The sequence below is a fragment of the Nannospalax galili genome, unplaced genomic scaffold, assembly GCF_000622305.1.
Source record: "Nannospalax galili isolate Female #2095 unplaced genomic scaffold, S.galili_v1.0 scaffold955, whole genome shotgun sequence".
NCBI classification, from domain to species: Eukaryota; Metazoa; Chordata; class Mammalia; order Rodentia; family Spalacidae; genus Nannospalax; species Nannospalax galili.
Genome location: NW_008336901.1, coordinates 218,840 through 238,617, shown reverse-complemented (window position 1 = coordinate 238,617; position 19,778 = coordinate 218,840). Strand labels below are relative to the sequence as shown.

General features: G+C 38.8%; 1 protein-coding gene and 1 non-coding gene across 2 annotated transcripts in view; both read right to left on the bottom strand.

The window, feature by feature from the left end:
* Aspm (abnormal spindle microtubule assembly) overlaps positions 1 to 17,155 on the bottom strand; it is a 47,203-nt gene extending 30,048 nt beyond the window's left edge. The window contains exons 1-7 of the mRNA XM_029562794.1: positions 16,958 to 17,155; positions 14,340 to 14,480; positions 12,550 to 13,999; positions 4,379 to 4,483; positions 3,643 to 3,789; positions 1,691 to 1,936; positions 541 to 608 (exon numbers count right to left, since the gene is read on the bottom strand). Coding sequence (XP_029418654.1) covers positions 541 to 608; positions 1,691 to 1,936; positions 3,643 to 3,789; positions 4,379 to 4,483; positions 12,550 to 13,999; positions 14,340 to 14,480; positions 16,958 to 17,011 — 2,211 coding nt within the window. The 5' untranslated portion in view covers positions 17,012 to 17,155. The remainder of the gene's footprint in view (positions 1 to 540; positions 609 to 1,690; positions 1,937 to 3,642; positions 3,790 to 4,378; positions 4,484 to 12,549; positions 14,000 to 14,339; positions 14,481 to 16,957) is intronic.
* Positions 3,056 to 3,187, bottom strand: LOC115070096. Its single transcript, XR_003849295.1, has one exon. It is a non-coding gene; the product is annotated as a small nucleolar RNA SNORA9 (small nucleolar RNA).
* Positions 17,156 to 19,778: the final 2,623 nt, after the last annotated feature.

Below are 19,778 nucleotides of genomic sequence, written 5' to 3'. Positions count from 1 at the left end.
CTAGACATCACTAACCCAAGTTCTATATAAATAACCCTGACGCCTTATTAAGAGAAGTATTTCATCAGAATGTTTAGAAAACTGTGCTTTGGTACCACACGGATGAAGATTCAAAGCCTCCCCTGACCTAACATCTTAACTGTCATTTTATTAGTGAGATAAAAATAATAACACATACATCACTGAGTTTAAAAAGAGTCATGCTAGGAAACACATTGAAAACAATTTGATCTTTTAAGATGTTCAAAAAAGGAGCTGATTACACTTCTCACTACATCCAGCAAACAACAAATTAGGTATAAAATAAAAGAATATAATAGTAAATTACTCTAACAATATGCCAATAATTTATAATGGCATGTTCTATTCACCCAGTGAGTATTTATTTAACTGACCTTACATCTTATATAGGAAGATGAATTAGGCTAGTCAAATGACCTGATAATTTCCATAAATAAAACCATATTTTATCAATGTGTATTCTATTAAAAACATTCAATTTTTAAAATAAACTATTCAAAAACTGAAAAATATGCTTACCTCCAGGCCAATTCGAAGCCACAAAGGATTATATGACAATAGCCAATTCAGAACTTTTTGGCGATTTCCTAAAGTGTAGGTTAAAAGAAATTATGTGTATCACTATTAAACAGACAATAAACTTCCAGAGAGAAAATATCAATGCAAAACAGAAATAATGAACTATATTGCTTAAATATATGACCACATTTATGTTTGTAAGATTTAGACAGCACAACTAACACATTTATTTAGTTTTAAAATACAGACCCTCTTGGGTATATATACAAAGGAACTGAAATCAGTATCTGAATGAGATAATTCACTCATTCATTGCATCACTATTCATAAGAGCCAATACCTGCAACCAATCTAAGTGTCTAACAACAGATGTATGGATAAAGAAAGCAACGTTGTGTATGCACACATCCATAAAATGGGATAGCATTCGATTTTCTTTTTTTTTTTTCTTCTTGGTCTTTTTGAGACAGGGTCTTCATGTAGCCCCAGCTGTCCTAGAACTCACTATGTAGACTAGGCTGGCCTCAAACTCACAGAGATCCATTGCCTCTGCCTCCCAAGAGCTGGGATTAAAGGCATGTGCCACAACGCCCAACCTGTATCGTTCAATTTTAACATGGGTAAATGCCATTTGTAATAAAATGGATAAACCTGGAGGTCATTAAGTAAAATAAGCCAGGTAAACACAGACAAGTGCTATCAATCTCACCCCTACACATAATCTAAAAGCAGCACACTCACAAAGCAGAGTGAATAGTGGCCAGGGGCCAGGAAAATGCTGATAACAAGTGTACAAAGTTTCAATTGTAAAAGGTGAATCCTTTGAGATTTGATATACAGTAAGATGAATATAATTACTAACACTGTACTGTGTACCTGAAAGTTACTGAATGATCTTCCCTGTCCTTACAGACAGACAGACAGACAGACAGACAGACAGGAACACACACACAAAGTTAACTGTGAGGGGATAAATATAGCTTAATTGTAACCATCATTACACAAGGTATACCTACATTAGCATATCACTTTAAATATGTACAATATTTGTCAATTATACCTGAATAAAACTGGAGAAAAAGTAAAACAAAATCTTTACAATATTTTGAAAGAAAAAAAAAATCTCAAGATTAATTCACAAGCTTCTTACCAATATCTTTCCAGAGGTGTCTATCTTTTCGAACAATTAACCGTCCAACTTCAATTTCAATTTCAAGTTTTTTAATAGCTTTAACCATCTTTTCAGAAGTAAACAAACAGCATGCTGTGCGACGCAGTCTATTCAACCTGCAGCCAGCAGTGTAAGCTCTGAGAGACGCTTCATCTTTTGTAGGTGCTCTAGGGACACTTATTTTATGTTGATTCTCCACGCCCAAAAGAAGAGAAGCGGCATTTACTGGATAAAAACAAGAGAATGATGCTCCTGATTAGACATGATCTCTACACCTTTTAAAACCCAGCAAGGAAATTTAAGTTAAGATGCTCAGGGGAAAAAAAAAAAAAAGGTTTCCCTACACCCCTCCAAAATCTCTTCTCTCTAACCTTACAGTTATCACCATAACTAACCAAATACCTGTGGCCAAACTCTACCTACAGAATACATACCAAGTCCAACTACTCCTACAGCCTCTACCACCACTCAGTGCCAAACATTAGCATCTTTAACTCAGACTAGTGAAATGGCTTCTAACTAGTTCCTGTTTCCATTCTCTTTATGAATTAATAAAAAGCAAAGCTTCTAAGGAATATGATTCAATTGAATTGATACATAATTTGATTTGTGTGTGTGGGTATGTGTATGTGTTTGCATGTGGGGGGTACACATATGTGCATAGGCATGTGGCGGTCAGACAACAATCTAGGGTGTTGCTCCTCAGTTGTCATGAATTCTTTTCAATTTTTTGAGATGGTCATGACCATGTAGGCTGGCTTTGAGACCCAGGATCTGCTTGTCTCTGTCTCCCCAGCACAATCCTGGCTGCTCTTCTTAGGTCCTAGGGACTGAATTCAGACCCCATTCTAGCACTCTGTAGACTGAGCTTTCTCCCTAGCCTTATGACTGGAATTTTCATAATATATTTTATCTTGAGAAAAAAAAAAAAAAAGACTAAAAATTGGGTTTTATTTCCTTTGGAAAAAAAATTAATGGCAGAAATCATATAGTTCACAGGCTCCTTTAATGAAGAAATCCTGTGCAAATTTCTCTGAAAAATATAAACCATATTATAAATCAGTGTCTTTGGAAAATGCAAATAGTGAGGAAATCAGCATTTTAAAATTGAAATTGATCCGTTATTATTTCTGGGGCTGGAGAGATGGCTCAGCGGTCAAGAGCACTGAATCTTCTTGCAGAAGACCCGGGTTTGAATCCCAGCACCCACATAACAGCTAGCAACAGTCACTAACTCCAGTTCCGGGAGCTCTGACCTCTATGGGCATTGCACGACACAAGTGCACATGCATACATGCAAGCAATACACTCCTTTACATAAAATAACAACATTTTTTTTTCAGCAATTGTCTGAAATTTCTATAACCTTGCTCTGGAGAGATCAGGGCAAGGCCTCAAACCATTCCAGAACTGTTCTAGCAAGCACTGTGGAATGCACAGAGTCACTGCAGACCCAAGCACGCTGGAAGCTTGCTAAAAAATAATATTTTTTAGAAAAGAAATTGATCTGTTATAATTTCTATACAAGATGTAAACTAAGGTTTAGTTTCCTCCTTTATGAGAAGAAAATCCTTCCAATGGTTCCACTCCATCCCACACCTAATTCTTTGCTTGCAGAATAAACACTGAAATATTTTTAAATCCCTCATATGACTTGGCTTTCAGGTTTTTTCATAATCATGTAACTTTCCTACATACTCCTTAAACTATTTGAAGTGAAGTCAATATACCCAAAGAGGCCACAGACAACAGACTGCATCAGCTGACAAGAAAATGAAGAGAAAGAAAAAAAAAAAAATCAGAACTCTCAGCACAGAAAATATGTACATGCAAATCTACATAGGAAAAATTATCTACACACTCTTTAGCATTTAGAAAATCAGTAAAGCCTCATTAAGTACAGTATAATAGTGTACACAGAAGAAATTTACCTTCAGAAACATTTGTTTTGACAGTGAAGTCATCAGGAGTTAACATATAATTTAGCCACCAAGTGAAGCCTTGTTCTTGCTTCTCCTTCCAGCGCTCATCATAGAACATGTTCTTTGCAGCAAATGGCATTGGATGCCTAGGAATATCTAAGAATGCAATTAGATTATTGCATAAAACAATTTCCCTTTAAAGTATCATACAGTATGGTAAAAAAGCATTTATTTATTCATTTATTTTTGGTGTATTAGCACTTTGCCTGCATGTACATAAGCACACCACATGCGTGCAATACCCACGGAGGCCAGGAGAGGGCGTCAGAGTCCCCTAGAATTGGAGGTATTGATGACGCACCATGTGGGTGCTCGAAACTGAACCTGGATTCTCTGCAGGAGCAGCAAGTGTTCTTGCTCTATCACTCTAGCCCCTCCGAAGTTCATTTAAACTAGCAAAATATTTTTAAAACACTGAACAATGTTTGCTGGAATATCAGCAAAGCAAGGCATTTATGCAGGGCGTGGTGGCACATGCCCTTAATCCCAGCACTTGGGAGGCAGAGGCAGGCAGATGTCTGTGAGTTCAAGGCCAGCTTGGTCTACATAGTGAGTTCCAGGACAGCTGGGGCTACAGGGAGATCCTGTCTCAAAAAGACCAAAAAAATAAAATAAAATAAAATAAAATAAAGCATTATTTTCCAGTTATCACATTCTCAATTTGTTAAATATAATGAACACTTACCTGTTTTCAATGGTTTTATGAAGGTCAAATTAGACTGTGCTACAGCAACAATGGGTCTTGTCCTTTTCCTTGTTTTAGAAATAGGTGTTTTAAATACTAATGAATCTAATAAATTAGAGAACACAACATTAAAATTATAGGGATAACATACTAGGATCAAAAGTTAAATGAGGGTGGGGGATACAGGCCCCCTCCCCACTCCCACACCTAGCTGAGGAGCTACAGGCTTTTGATAGCTGCTAGGAAAGGAAGAGTCAGTTTTCTTTAAGGCTGCGGCCCCTGGTAGGCCAACCACAATCCAGGCAGGTTCCACACAGAAGAGCACTTGGGGAAAACATATTGTACTAGATAGAGGGTGGGGAGGAAAACAAAGTTTGGTGGGTAGGGAGGTGAGGTGCTGGGGAAGGGGAGAAATGAGCAAAACAAATCACATGACATTCTCAAAGAATTAATACAAAATGTAGGATCTTTAACTTAAAAAGTCAACATCTATATTCTTAATGCAGTGGTAGAGATGCTGCCTCTCTAGCTTTGTTCAGAGCCCTTGACAATGACACACACAGACTGCTCTGTGCTCTATCGATGGTTTCCATGAAAGCCGGACTTGGTATATTTGTAACACCTGACTCACTCAGTATCTGAAATTAGCACTGGTCAGATGTGCCTCAATCTATTAGACTGGGGAATCTTCCTAAGTTTCAAGTCCCTCATCAAAAGACACAAAACAGTGTAAAATTCACATTTTAATGACCATAAAAATTTTGTTGTAAGTAGTCTGCAAAGCCTGAAGTGTTATGTGAACCACTAGAGAAAACATGCTTATCCTTGTTTTAGATGGCTCTCACATCTACACCTATTTAAAATTAAAAGAATGAGACTAAGCCCCACTGGGTCGCCATTCCCTTGTAGGATCAGTCCTGTCTGTACTGCTCCAGGGCTCACATCTACCCTGCAGGCTTAGCGAGTCAGAACCTGCCCACTTGGTTACCATCTTCCTGCTTCAGTACTAAAACCACTCATACTGTTGGAAAACTATCCACAAGCCTGACTGGAACCATACTATCCTCCAATAAAAACATCAAAAGTGAGAACCTGAAGCACAGACCAACTATTCATACCTGATCAGAAAGCAATCAACCTACATCAACAGTATAAACAGAACCCAACTTCCAATTCAACAAGAGCAAGCTAGAATTTCAAATCAGGCACACAATCAACAAAACAAGCCCATATTCCCAAGTCACAATGCGAAACACAAATAATATGAAAAACCAATAATGTTCCTGCTGAATTCCACCAGTCTTATATAAATGTTGTAGAATGAGAAATACCCAGAGGAACTGGAGGACACAGAACTCAAAAGAACAATCATAACTATGATCAAAGATTTCAAGGACTTTAAGAACACAATTACAAAGAACTCAAAGAGGATAGGAATAAACTCCTGACTCAAGAAATGAGAATACACAGCTGAAGGAAATGACAAGGACAATTCAGGATGCAGAAAGTGAATTCACGGAGGACACAGAAATACTGAAGTAAACGCAAGTTTAATAAAGATGGAATTGAAAAGCTTAATAATCCAATTAGAAATGACAGGAGAAAACCTCACAAGCAGAATGAATCAAATGGACAGCAGAGTACCAAGTCTGGATGATACAGCTGAAGAACTGGACTGCTCAAGCAAAGAATATGAACAATAAAAAAAAACCAACCCACAGGGTTGGAATATGCAGGAAATGTGGGACTATGAAAAGATCAAATCTATGCATTATAGGCATAGAGGAAGGAGAAGCTCAGGTGTATGTCACTGACATCTTCAACAGGACCACAGAAGAAAACTTCCCTAAGTTAAGGAAAGACATACAGATACAAGAAGCACAAAGAACATTAAATAAGACCAGAACAGAAACTCCCCATGGCATAGTAGAGTAAAAATACTACATGTACAGAACAAACAGAGGGTACAGAAAGCTGCAAGAGAAAAAATAAAGAGAAGCCCATCAGAAGTACAGTTCACTTTTCAATGCAAACTATAAAAGCCAGAAGAGCCCCAAATCCCTGAACAGGACACGTAAATCAAACCTCTGCCACCTAAGGCTCAGGAACCATCGAGGAAAAGGGGGAATTAAGATTTTAAGTGCTAGAGGTGGCTGATGACCACAAGGAAAGAATTTTCCAGACAGCAGGGAAGTTACTCAGATAAACTTCCAGCAATGGAAACACTATGCACAATACACATGCAAGTTCAAGTCAGACAAAATCGCAGCACAGAAGTGGGGAAGTGGGGAAGAAGTTCCAACCTTAGCTGAGGTATTGGTAACAGATAACTACAGGGAGAGAGGTGGTATCCTAAGGGTGTAATGCTACATAGGATAACCAGGCCCCAGTGGATGGATGCACACTTTAGAGCATTTAGGTACACAAACCTGGCTAGACAGGCCTTATTATATATGACAAAGTACATGAAATCCAGCAGGGGGGTTGTGAAAGAGATGCAGATAGGGGAAGGGGGTCTACATATGAGCAAAATATATCAGATGGATCAGCTGGACATAGTAGAATATGTCTTTAATCCCAGTACCTGGGAGGCAGAGGCAGGCGGATCTCCGTGAGTTCAAAGCCAGCCTGGTCTACCTTGTGAGTTCCAGGACAGCTGGGCTACAAAAAGACCCTATCTCAAGAATATGAATATATACATACATATATTCATCCAAAATATATATTGGATGAAATTCATAAAAATTCAATTAAAAAATTACACTTTCCAGACATTAGGCTTAAGTCCATATAAAATATTATTTAGATGATTATTTCTCATTGATGATTTTGTTTCTAAGCAGAAAGTGCTGCTCAAATGTAAGACTTCAAATCTTGGGTCTGCAATACTGTAGTGCCCATCTGTAGCTAAGGGAAATAACCCATTACTGTTCTAAAAATGACGGCTAAATTTATTTTCTCCCCCTATCTAGAAGCCTTTGAGAGGGAACTGACACTGATTCTAACCACTCCAACAGCTATCAAAGTGCCCGAAAACAAATCCTGAGTCCATCACTCTCAAGTTCAGCTTTGGCAGACAAAAGAAAAATAAGGAGGAACCCAATAGAGGGATGGTTTTAGAAGCTCTCGTCAAGAAATCCCAATGTACTCTGATAGGAACATTTGAAATTTGCCCTTTTCTGACTTTTTTCTGGTTCCCTGTCTAGAACTTGTAATGCTAATTACTCATCTTTACTTCTCCTTCACATCCCCTAGTCACCAGTCAAGGACTTTTTTTTCTCCCTACAGATAAGAGTTATATATTTGGGAGTCTTTTAGATAGACCCACTTAAGGGGTACCGCAATTGCCTCACTCTGCATCCCTGTTCAGCATGGAAGAAGCCTGTGACCCAGTCTGTGACCCAATTCCCTATTGGCAATTTGGGTAACCTCTTCAGAGGATGGTGTGATAACAGGAGATAGGAATTGGCTAGGCAGTTAGAGTAAAAGCGACCCTAAAGAAAAGCAGCCAGTTTCTTGGCTAAAAGTCAAAATGTCTTTGGGCCTCTTAGCAACATACTATGTTCCAAAGGCCCAAAATGTCAAAAGTATTTGGGAGCTCTTACCCAATCCCTAAAAGGATTATAGGGTTACCTCTTCAGAGGTGGGGAATGTTAGAGTAGCAAAAAGCCCCATGAAAGAAAGAAAGAAAGAAAAGGAAGGAAGGAAAGAAAGAAAAAAAGAGAGACGAAGTTGTCCAGAAAGTGATGGGGAGATATGGGAGGTGTTAGAAGGGAGGGAGTGGGCATGGATTTGATCAAAACACCTTATATGCATGTATGAAATTCTCAGTAAAGTTTTTTTTAATTAAAAAAAAGAGTATGGTGAAATCATAACACAATATATCCTATTATAATATTCTACTTGAACATTTAAAACCACTTTTCTGGGGAAAGTGAAAACTTGAAGAAGTTGGCCATCTGCCTTGAGCCAGTTTGTTTTAGGAACCTTTCCTGGCATCTCATCACAGCTCACTGCCATTCGTACAAAGGCTTAGCTTTTGCTCTGTGGCGCTTCCCAGGGCAGGGCTTAAGCTTAACACTGAGAAAAACTTAAGGCTAGAAATCGTATCTTTTTCTGCCAAGGCCACAAGTCTAGAATAATACATAACATTTAACAGGTGCCTTATCAATGCTGAATAAATGCATCTAGAAAACAGCCTTCTTTATTTCTTTGTTTTCTTTGATTTGTTAGAAGAAAGCTAGAACAATTCTTCATGAGTGATCTAGCTGTCAAAAGTTAAATGCATAAAGTTCTCTCCAAATCTAACAAGGAGGCTCAACTAGGTTGCTGCTTCAACTATATAGTAGGTTTGAGGGACAAAACAGTAGACATTTGTTTATTCATGAATTCATTCATTTCTTCGTCATTTACTGTATGCTTTGTAGAAGGTCAAAATATGTACTTCCTTAAAATCAAAGAATGCATTTGTTCAGAACATATCCATACAGAAGAGCAAAGCAGTGAAATAGCACTAACAGGTAGATGCAATTTATTTATACTTGAATATATAGAGGGAAATTCATTAGGAAACAGAATCAATAAAAGTTGAGATTGTAACTCATTCATTATTCATTCATGTCAAAAACATGAATGAAAAAGAGAATAATAGACATGAATGTTATACGATGCATAGAATGACAAGGAGAGTCTATGGTTAGTCTACAGAAGATGAAAGGACATCAGACTGGATGAAAAGAAATCAGACAATGGATACCTTAAATGATGAACAAGTTTCTAGAGCTCAGACAATGGACATCTTTAATGATGAAAAAATTTTTAAGACACAAGGAACAGCAGGAAGTCATGTGAGTTTCCTGATCAGTGAACAGAGAATACCCTACTAGACACTGACTAGTTGGTCCTCTATTTGAATCGACAAATCAGAACTTTGAGGCTAGATCTGTACCTTCATCAGTATAATCTTTGGTCATTGCCCCAAAGAGATCCCTTTCATTTAGCTTTCCTCCCATAACATTTCAGAATATGGTGAAAAGAACATTTATTTTTTAGCTAGGTAAATCTAAGTTTAAATTGTAGCTCTAAATATTTCATACCTTCTGCGACCTCTGGAAAGTTACTCTTTGTAAACATGATATTATGAAGAAATTGGAGTCAGAAATCCTTCTAGATGGAAGAAACAATTACCTGAAAACAAAGAATAGTTGAGGTTTCAAAGATCACAAGGACGCCAAGGGGGAAGAGTGGAGAGAGCAGGGGAGAGAGGAAAGTAAAGGTGAGGTCAGAAGACAGATGAGTGGTGACAGATCTTACAGGGCTTGTCAATCACTGAATTCTGGCTGTCAGTGTGCCAGGAAGCTGATCTACGAGATGGAACTGAAGAATCCAAGGCCCCAGTATTTTAACAGTAACACTGCAGAAAATCTTTTGAGAAGGCAAGGGTGTAATATCTGTCTACAAACCTTGCATAACAAAGACTAAGTTCAAACAGAAACTTCAACAGTGGTGAGACATGATCAGAGTCTGAAAATATTTGGCAGAAAGACAGAAATCATGTGAAATAAGTAAAGGAGACCACTTGAGAGTCAAGCAGAAACATAAGACTGAGTTAGTATCGAAATAGGGGTTCATCCTGAAAAATATGTATGGTATACAAGAATGCTTAGACAGTACTGAAAGCCATGACATATGATGAAGACATGAAACAAATTAGTAAAAAGATGAAAAAATATTTCTATAGTTCAAGGTTTAGGGGCAATAACATGCTTTTACCAAAGAAAGACAGGAGGGAACAGCCAGTAGAGCAGGAAGGGAAGCAGGAGCGTGACAGTAAAATAAAATGTTCCAGTAAGGGAGTGGTTCAAAGTTAAAACAATCTGCTAATGGAGTTCAAGATGATTTAAGGAATAATCACTAGATTAACAACATGGACATCACTGACCATTTAATTCTCCACGCTGTTTTAATCACCTGGTTTTTTTGTTTGGTTTTTTAAGTAAAACCTAGAAGAATCTTTGAATTAGTACTTGTATATTTTTCTGTGTACAGATTTTACTTGGATTAAAAGCGTTTTGGGGGGCTGGAGATATGGTTCAGTGGTTAAGAGAGCTGATTGTTCTAGCAGATGACCCAGGTTCAATTCCCAGCACTCACATACAAAAACTGTCCGTAACTCCAGTTCCAGGAGATCCAACACCACCTTCTGACCTCCGAGGGCACTGCATGACACAGGTGCACTTATAGACACTCAGACAATATACTCATACACATAAAATAAAAATAATAAAATATTTTTAAAGTGTTTTGGAGCCAGGTGTGGCAGTATATACCCTTAATACTAGACCTCAGGAGGCAGAGGCAAGCAGATCTCTGTGAGATAGAGGCCAGCCTGGTTTACATAGCAAGCTCCAGCCAGCTGGATTACAGGAGACCCTGTTTCAAAAACAAACAACAAAAGTCATGTTTTGAAAGGGACTTATATTAGTTGTTCCTAATTCCTCTCCTGCGCACTGCATGCACTTCAGTTTTGACTATTCTACTAACACTTTCCACATCAAGGTCAATGACCATGGGTTTACAGGGTCAATCCCACCAGAAATAGAGTAACATCTAATACTTCTATTTCCTTAATGAAATAGATGATCAGCTTGGATGAGGTTCAGAACATTAACTCAAGACACTGCCTGGGATAGACCCTGAAAGCCATCACTACTAATTGCGAACTCTGTGAATACTGCACAACTTCTCAACACATTTACTTTCTCATTTGTAGAACTGTTTCACAGGTAAAGACAACACACTTCACATGAATGTTGTAACACTAAACAGGTCATAGTAAAGCACTTCCAACTGGGTTTGACACTAAGTGCTCAGTAAATGTTAGCTACTATAATCTGACATGATAGGAGGAAAAGGGGACTTTAACTTTTTTTATTTTCTGGGGAAAAAGGGATGACATTAACTTACAAAAAAGTTAAATACCAATAAGCAAGGAAAACACAGGCAAAAATAGTTAAGGGTGTAGCAGTATTTAGAAGTCATAAAGACCAATGGGCATAGAGCAGACAAAGATTAGACAGGGGTTGCAATCTGCTGGGTAAGGACAAGGAAGGGCAGGCAGGTGAGTGAAGTGATTATGAAGTATTACAGAATTCAAGTAGAGTAAGAAAAGACAGCCACTTGAGGTGGGGGCCCTGGAAACAATGGTGGACTAGGGAACTGTGCTGAAAAAGTGCAAAAACTTCTGGAGTTCAGTCGAGAAGGAAACACTGGGGTCACAGAGACAGCAACTGGAGCTTGAGCTGCTCTTAGGAGAGCACAGCCCAGGAATGCCAGAACTAAAGGTCAGGCTATTAGAAGATCGACTATAAGGAATTTGAACTCTTGAGAGTAGTAGTTTTGGAGAAAGCATCAGAAGTCAAGTTCAAAATTTTGAGAATAACTATTCACAGCACTCAGGAAAGAAAGGAGTGGTGAGTGAAACACCCTGAAATGAACTTCAAGCTATTTCGTTGTTGTTTATTTTAAAGAAAAGAAACAATAGTTTGGAAATAGATATGAAGAATGAAAAGCAGATGAGAAAAGTATCACCAAGAGACCAAATATATTTGAATATACTTAAATTTTGAACCTTCTAAAAAAAAAAAAAAACAGGGTCTCACTATGTAGCCCTGGCTGGCCTGGAATGTATTTCATTATTTTAAGGCCTATTGAGTCAAATTTGTGTCCCTAAAGGCCTCTTGGTGTGGGTCCATCTAGACCTTGGTTAACCTACTCAGAGTCATACCCTGAAAAAAGACTGACTCTCCACCTACCAGCAGCCAACAGACCCTTAGGTATGGCTGGTGTTTCTTACCCACTTCCCCACAATTTTGCTGGGATTTTGTGTGGCTTGAGTTTACATGGGACTTGTAAATGCTGTTACCACTGCTATGAAGTCAAAATTTAAACAGAAAATTCATGGAAAAAATATCAAGTTTAAATTTGGGCAGAATCACAATTATTTCAAAGTAGCATGACATGTGTCCTGTCTTTGAATCAGAAAACTGCTAAAGTTAATACAAGCTTATCAACAGCATATTACCTGAGTCAGAAGGAGATTTCATTAAACCCAAGCACAAAATATGTTCTTCAAGTATACTTTCACTAGAGATTTTATAGACAGGACTTACCATTTTTCTTGAGGCTTAGTTTCTCCTGACTACATTTTGAGATGGGTGTTCCTCTCCTTTTGGGTTTTTTTAGAGTAGATAAAGTAGAAAAATGGATTCTTTTGATTTCACACACTTCCGTGTGTTCTGCAACAGTAACCTGCCCATTTGCATCGTCCATTTTTCCATCGCTCTTCCTTTTACGAGCAACCGAAGCTGCAGTTGAAGAAGCTATTTCATATTTATAACTCTGAGGTTTACTTGAAATGGGCTTTATAACTGGAAGACAAGAATGCAAACCTTCTTTCTCTTTTTGGCTACCTACTGCTTTTTCACATTCAGCTACTGCACTCTTGAGGCACCTTTTAGCTTTAGGGTTATTGATATCAGGCTGGTTTTCTCTGGCATATGTGGGTTTTCTTTTAGTAACAGTAGCAGAAAGTATTGGGCGTCTCTTAGGTTGTTTATTATGGCTAGAAAGAGAACCATCTCGAACCTCAGAAAATTTACAATGATTGTGTTTTCTAAAAGCGTAGTTATTTGACTTCATTTCTACAGGTTTTTGTTCTTCAAAAATAACTTCGGGAGTTTCTGAACATTCAGGAATATATGCTACAATTTCATTTCTTCTCCAATGCTGAGAAGACTGTGGACCATGAGAATTTTTATCTGATAAAGGTGATGCTATACATGTTTGCTGAGCTATATGCAGCAGGTCATCCTTTGCAAACTGTGTTGGAGATAAAGTAGGATCCACTGACTCTGATATCAGACCTTTATTTAGCCCATAATTGTCATTTAAGAAAGAATCTGGACTTAAAATTCTTTGATAAACTTCATGCACAGTTTGAGATTCCAAACGCAGAGACTTTGAATTATCTTTCCAACAGGTATCTGATGAAAGACTTGTCACTAATTCTAATCCATTATTAGCTGCATGACTGTTATTTACAAAAGAATCTGGACTTAGAAAATGTCTTTGGCTTTGTATATTCAAAGGAGAAGAACAGCTTGGGGTAAGAATAAGCTTATTATTCTCTTCACTTTGGCCACTAATATTAATGGAATTTAAAAGAGTTTCAGTTATGACTTCCTCATTACAATTAAAATCTTTTGAAATGTTGACATCTTGTACTTTTAGTTGTTCCACATTTTCAGACACATGAAGAGATGAGTAGGCAGTAGACCGTCGTAAAAAAAGTGGCAAGCAAGTATCACTCGGGTATTCTTTGAAAGCAGGGCTAATTGGTGAGGTGGGTATTTTGTTATCTTCAATGTGTAAAAAGTTGTTTTCTGTTGGAGAACAGCATTCATTCATAGCCATATTTTCACAAGCCTGCAGTGGACTCCTAACTCTATCAATTTTTTGTGAAATACTAAATGTTTCATTAATACTTTGAATTTTTGAAGTCCTTTTATGATGTGACGAGGCTGGGGCTTTCTTCTTATGAACAGAATTCCAAAGACTTCTCTGCAAAAATAAGTACAATACACTAAAGAAGTTGCCAGCCATTCCCTCCCTATTGTTATTATCATTATTGTTGTTGTTGTTGTCTTTTTGAGACAAGGTCTCCCTGTAGCCCCAGGAGCCTGGAACTCCTTAGGGAGATCAGGCTGGCCTTCATCTCAAAGAGATCTGCCTGCCTCTACCTCCCAAGAGCTAGGACTAAAGGTGTGGACCCCACACCGAGCTTTATTCCCTATTACTTTTAATAAGCAATATTATGCATGTTACTTCAAGCCTCTTACCAAAATAATTGTTCTATATTATTAAACACTTTCAGTAAATCACAGAATGATTAAAATATTACCTTTTTCTTCTTATGTTCTGCATTTCCTAGTAATATAGCTTGATGTTTCAGAATATCATTTACAAGAAATGTCACAATCTCTCTTACTCGCCCTTCTTTCAATGGTGTCCAGTTAATTGAAATGGTAAGTTTTTCTTTCGGCTGTAATCAAAACGATACATTTTAGATGATTATGACAGTATAATTACAATGATCAAAATGTGTTATATACAACTTAAACTATGGATTAATGATTGTTAGTTACCACACTCTAATAGGATTCAATAAGCAGCACCTTTCTCTTACTCTACTTACCTACCCTACTTGTAAGATAAAAGGCCACTAGCAATAGTCCAAAACAAAATAAAATTATAAAGACAAAACGATGAATAAAAATTTAATAAAATCTTGGGGCTGGAAAGATGGCTCAGTGGTTAAAAGCACTGACTGTTCTTGCAGAAGACCCAGGATTGACTCCCAGCATCCACAAAGCAGTTAACAACCATCCATAACTCCAGTTCTAGGGGATCTGATACCCTCTTCTAACCTCCTCCGGCACTGCACTACATGAGTCCACCTACCTACATGCACGCAATACCGTCATACATGTAAAATAAAAATAACTAAAACATTTTTTAAAATTTAATAAAATCTAATTGCACAAAAGCAATAGAACTGATAGTCTCCAAGTCATTTTAATTTAATGGCTTAAGAATGTATTTATACAGCTGGCGATATAGTTTAGTGGTTATGTGCTTTCTTAGTTTGGACACTTGCTGTGATAAACACCACGACCAGCAGTAACTTGGGAAGGAAAAGGGTTTACGTGGTTTATAGCTCACAATCCATCACTGAAGAAAGCCAGGGCAGGAACTCAAAGCCAGGAAGCTGGATGCAGGAGCTACAGCAGAGACCATGGAAGAATGTTGCTTACTGGCTTGCTCTCCTGGCTTACTCTGCTACTTTCTCTAGACAGTCTGGGCCCACCTGCTCACGGATGGCACTGCCCACAGTAGGCTGGGCCCACCTACATCAATTACCAATCAAGAAAAATGCCCCACAGACATGGACAGAGGCCAATCTGATGGAGGAAATGCCTTAACTGAGGTTCCCTCTTCCTAAGTGTTCCAGCTTGTGACAAGTTGTCAAAAAAACTAACTAGTACAGTGGTTATGATGCATAAGACACGGAGTTCAACCTCCAGCTCATTTAAAAATCATGTGTCTATTGTTTATGTTTACTTCTTTATTCTTTAAGCATTCTTTATTGCTACCTCAAATATACCTTATGCAAAAAGAAACGTTAAGATGATCACTCCTCTACTATCTATGTCATAATATTGACCTTGGTTAAGCAATAATTTATGCTCCAAACACTGTGCAGTTAAGTCATTTAGATTTGGTGCTCACATCCCCCGGAAGCAGGGCTTATAATTATGCCCATTTTACAGATGAAGTCATCAATGTACAGAAAGCTTTGCCAAAGTCAGGTAGCTTGGAACGAGAACCCAGGCACTGTGATTCCAGAGTTCAGACTTAACAACCACACCCAATGTAAAACCCTGACAGACAAAAACAATCTTGTTCTTTTGGTAATAAAGTTAAGCTTTTCTTGAAAAGCAGAAATCATGTAATATCAAAATCAACTAATTATGAATAAAACTGAATTTTTCTTCTAAAAACAACTCCTACATTATAATAAAATGAAATCATTAAAAGAATTGCATAAACAGGAAGGAAATCTTTCCATAGAAAGAAATGTGGGCAGTTCATAAATCAGAAGGAAGAGGCAGGTGGGTTCTGAGTATGAAGAACTACTGATGACAGAGGCCAGTCTGCCTCAGATTAGTCTCTTTTGCAGGCCTTCCTCACAAGTTAGTTGCCAGCTACTGTAGGCCTCCTCAGCTAAAAGACTGTTGTTTGGCAGTCTCCACTCAATGAAAAGCATAGAGTAATCACAATAAGCAAAATTTCTGGGCTTTGCAGATGAGAATCGAGAACATGACTCTGGTCAATGCAATGTGCAAAGAGCTAAGGTTTTTGAAAGATTTATAAAATGAAATCTGATGCACCACTACCGCTACATGAGCAGCAATGAAAAAACAAGATTCAAACACAAAAGCACACATTACATATGCATATTGAATACAATCTTGAGGAACTCTTTTTGGGTTTTGACTATGGATAAAAGTTCATTATTTCACCAGACATATAGATAGGATGACTGAACATATATAGTGCATGTTAACATGGTTTTTAGGAAGTAATTAGAAAAGAAAGCTTTCATCAAAGCACTGACAATCTCAAAAAATCGTTTGTGACAGAGTACCATCTATGCTTTGAGAACTGCAACCGTATCTTGCAACGCCTAAAGTCTATTAAAAACGTTTGTCTGTTTAACAGAAACTTCCCGAAATGCTTTTAAGGACGGCAGCTGCACGCGCTTTGAATGGGGGTTCACCCGGCGCAGGTTACTGCCCATTCCTGCCAGGCATCACGGAAACCATCAGTGTCCAGGCCCGCCCGGGTCCTGTTCTAGACCCATCTCTGCAGAGGGCCCGGCAGGGCGCTGTCTCGGTGCTGGGGAACTGTGGTTCCAGTCCCGCCGCCGCCCCGCAGGGACACGCCCCTCGCACCCACCTGCAATTCGCAGCAACTGGGCGACCCGCTGAAGCCCCGGTCCGCGGCGCGCATCAGCAACAGCTCCACCCGCAGCGCCTCCTCGTGCGGGTTGTACAGGACCAGAGGCCGCGTCCGCGACCCGCCCACGCGGACGTCCCCGAAGCAGAGGAACGGCGGCGCGCAGAAGTGGCTGAGCGGCAGCACCGGCGGGCGCGGGGCTCCAGTCGGCCGGCCAAGTCGCCATGGCAGCCGCCCGCCGCGCTGGCCGCCCGCTCCGCACTCCTGGGGGCCGCGGCTCCTCGCCGCCCGCTCCTCGCCTCCTTCCACACGCCTAGCCGTAGACAAGGGACGCGGGACCAACCGGCAGACAACACTACTCCAGCCTTCCGAGCTTCGGTTCAAATTTCTTGCTTCCACCAATGGCCACCTCCGGGAACCGCCCACCTCACTAGAGGACCAATCAATGAGAGGCACCCGCCTACATCCTTCAAGGACCAATGAGAGAGAAAGCGCTCCTGGCCAATGAGACAGCAGCGCCTTGTTTAAATGATGGCGAGGCTGCCAGCTGCGGTATGTGGAGGAAATGAAACAGCAGCTAATCAGGGTTGCCCCTAGCCGGGTTTAGGATTCAATTGCCTTTAGATCTTTTAAAACGGGATGGTGAAGAGGAGTAGCAGCATAGTGTGAACCGCGGCCAGCAGCTGCAAACGACCCATGAGAGCTATGAGTGAGACTTCTGAACGAAAAGTTCCCAGAAAAATATCTTCTGCAAGGTTGATAAAAAACTAAATAACTTCAATGATTGTGGAGAAGTTGGAACGCTGCAGGTTAAGGGCAAAATTTCACACTATTTTGGGCCATCTTTAAGCCCTCTATTAATATTATTAATTAATTAATTAGCTGAGACTCAGTCTTACTATGTAGCAGTGTCTGTCTTTGAACGCACTGAGATCCACCTGCCTCTGCCTCACAAGTGCTGGGATTAAAGGGGTGTGCCACCATGCCCCGGAATCTTTAGCACTCTTAATAGCCATTTATTGCCCTCCTCTGTAACTGACCTAAGCTTTCTGACCATTAGGTAAATCATTCGGAATGTACAAACAGCACTAGTTTTGAACCAACGAAAAACCCAAGAAAACTGTCAAGATAGCATCTGAGGAACAGTTCTCCTTATTACTTTAACACACCTGCTTCCTAAGTGATGAGTTTGACAAATAATACCATTCGTAAATAATGTTTCTATAGGTATCTAAAAATGATTATAGGTTACGTGGTACTACTCTATGTTAGGAACTGTTTTAAGCCCTTTACATGCTTATCTAAACCTTGAACCCTGAGAGGTAGTTCATAAGTACAACTGTATTTTACAGATGATGAATAATACAGGGCACACAGCTAAGTAGCAAGTGACAAAGGCATGTACCCAGGATTTGGCTTTATTACATTGCCTTCTAAAGGCAGCAAGAGCTTTGAAAAAATAATGCATTGATGTATGTCTACAAAAAATGGGTAGAAAAATCTGAGTGGAAAAACAAAATTAAAGACCATGAATTTAAATATAGGGAGAAGTTTATGTCCCCTGCATGCAGGCTGGAATTAGTGATTCACAGTATTAGCAAGGCAGAAATGATACACCATTCCAAGATTAGGTTATGGAAAAAAGCTTAGATCTTGGCTATGTGCTCTTTTGGCTTGCTGTCTAGGATCTAGGGATGTAGGGTGGGGGAGCCAGCTATTCTATCACTAGCCACATAAGACAGCCCTGTGGAGAGAGCATGTGGTACAGAGCTGTGACCAATGACCACAACTTGGAAATAGTTTTCCCCAGGCAAGAGCCTGTAACCCTGATTAACTGATTTTTAGCTTATGAAAGACTTAGTGGAAACTACTCAGCTAAACTGTTCCTAGACTGAAATGAAGATCCTCAAATTGTGAAGTACAAAATGCCTGTTGTTTGAAGCCATTACATTTGACACAATTTATTAGACACTAATAGACAACTAAATACTATACACATTACCTATCATCAGAGGACTCATTGTGCAGAAATGAGCTCCTGGCCAGGGAATTTAATGCTCCTTTAATACTCAGAAGCAGCTGTCATGATAAAATAATGGCTCATGAAGGGCTGGAACTGACTTTGAAAGGTTGGGATGCCGCCCATTAAAGCCTTACAGCAAGCATCTCTCACCAAACCACAATGGATGGTTGCAGGAATGATGAGAGAGATGAGTGCCCAGTTTTAGTATTATATAGGCTATCTTATTTCATTAATGGAATTTCGCTACACTTTAGACTTCATCAAAAACAGCGTAAATGCTTCAAACAAAAGTTATCACTGATACTTGAATCAAAATTACAGTCTTAACAGTTTACACATTAAATATATTTTAAATATGGAACTTATTAGAAATAAAAAAAATTCAAATGGCCGCAAGATATTTGGTTTTTCATTTGTTCATGGTTTTCACATTCAGTTTTTATAGAGGCATGCAGAATACTGTTCTCACATTCTGAAAATGTAATTTAAAAAAAACCCTAGATATGGTTTCTTAGGACCAAAGAACTTTCTATTTATTTTAAATATCAAAATAACACAAAGAAATTAATTCAATATACAAGACACCTCCTAGTCTTCACAAATAACTGGATGTTTGCTATAAAGACATTTATACTTAGGAAACATGAGACAAACAAAATATCTGCTAAACTCAAGGTAGTTTACATAGAGTTGACAATAATGCATTTTGACTTTTTAGATTTTCCTTTGTAATTTCTTTTAAAATTGTCCTTAATTAAACACAAAAATTCTGATTTAAGAAAACAAATTCAAAAGCAA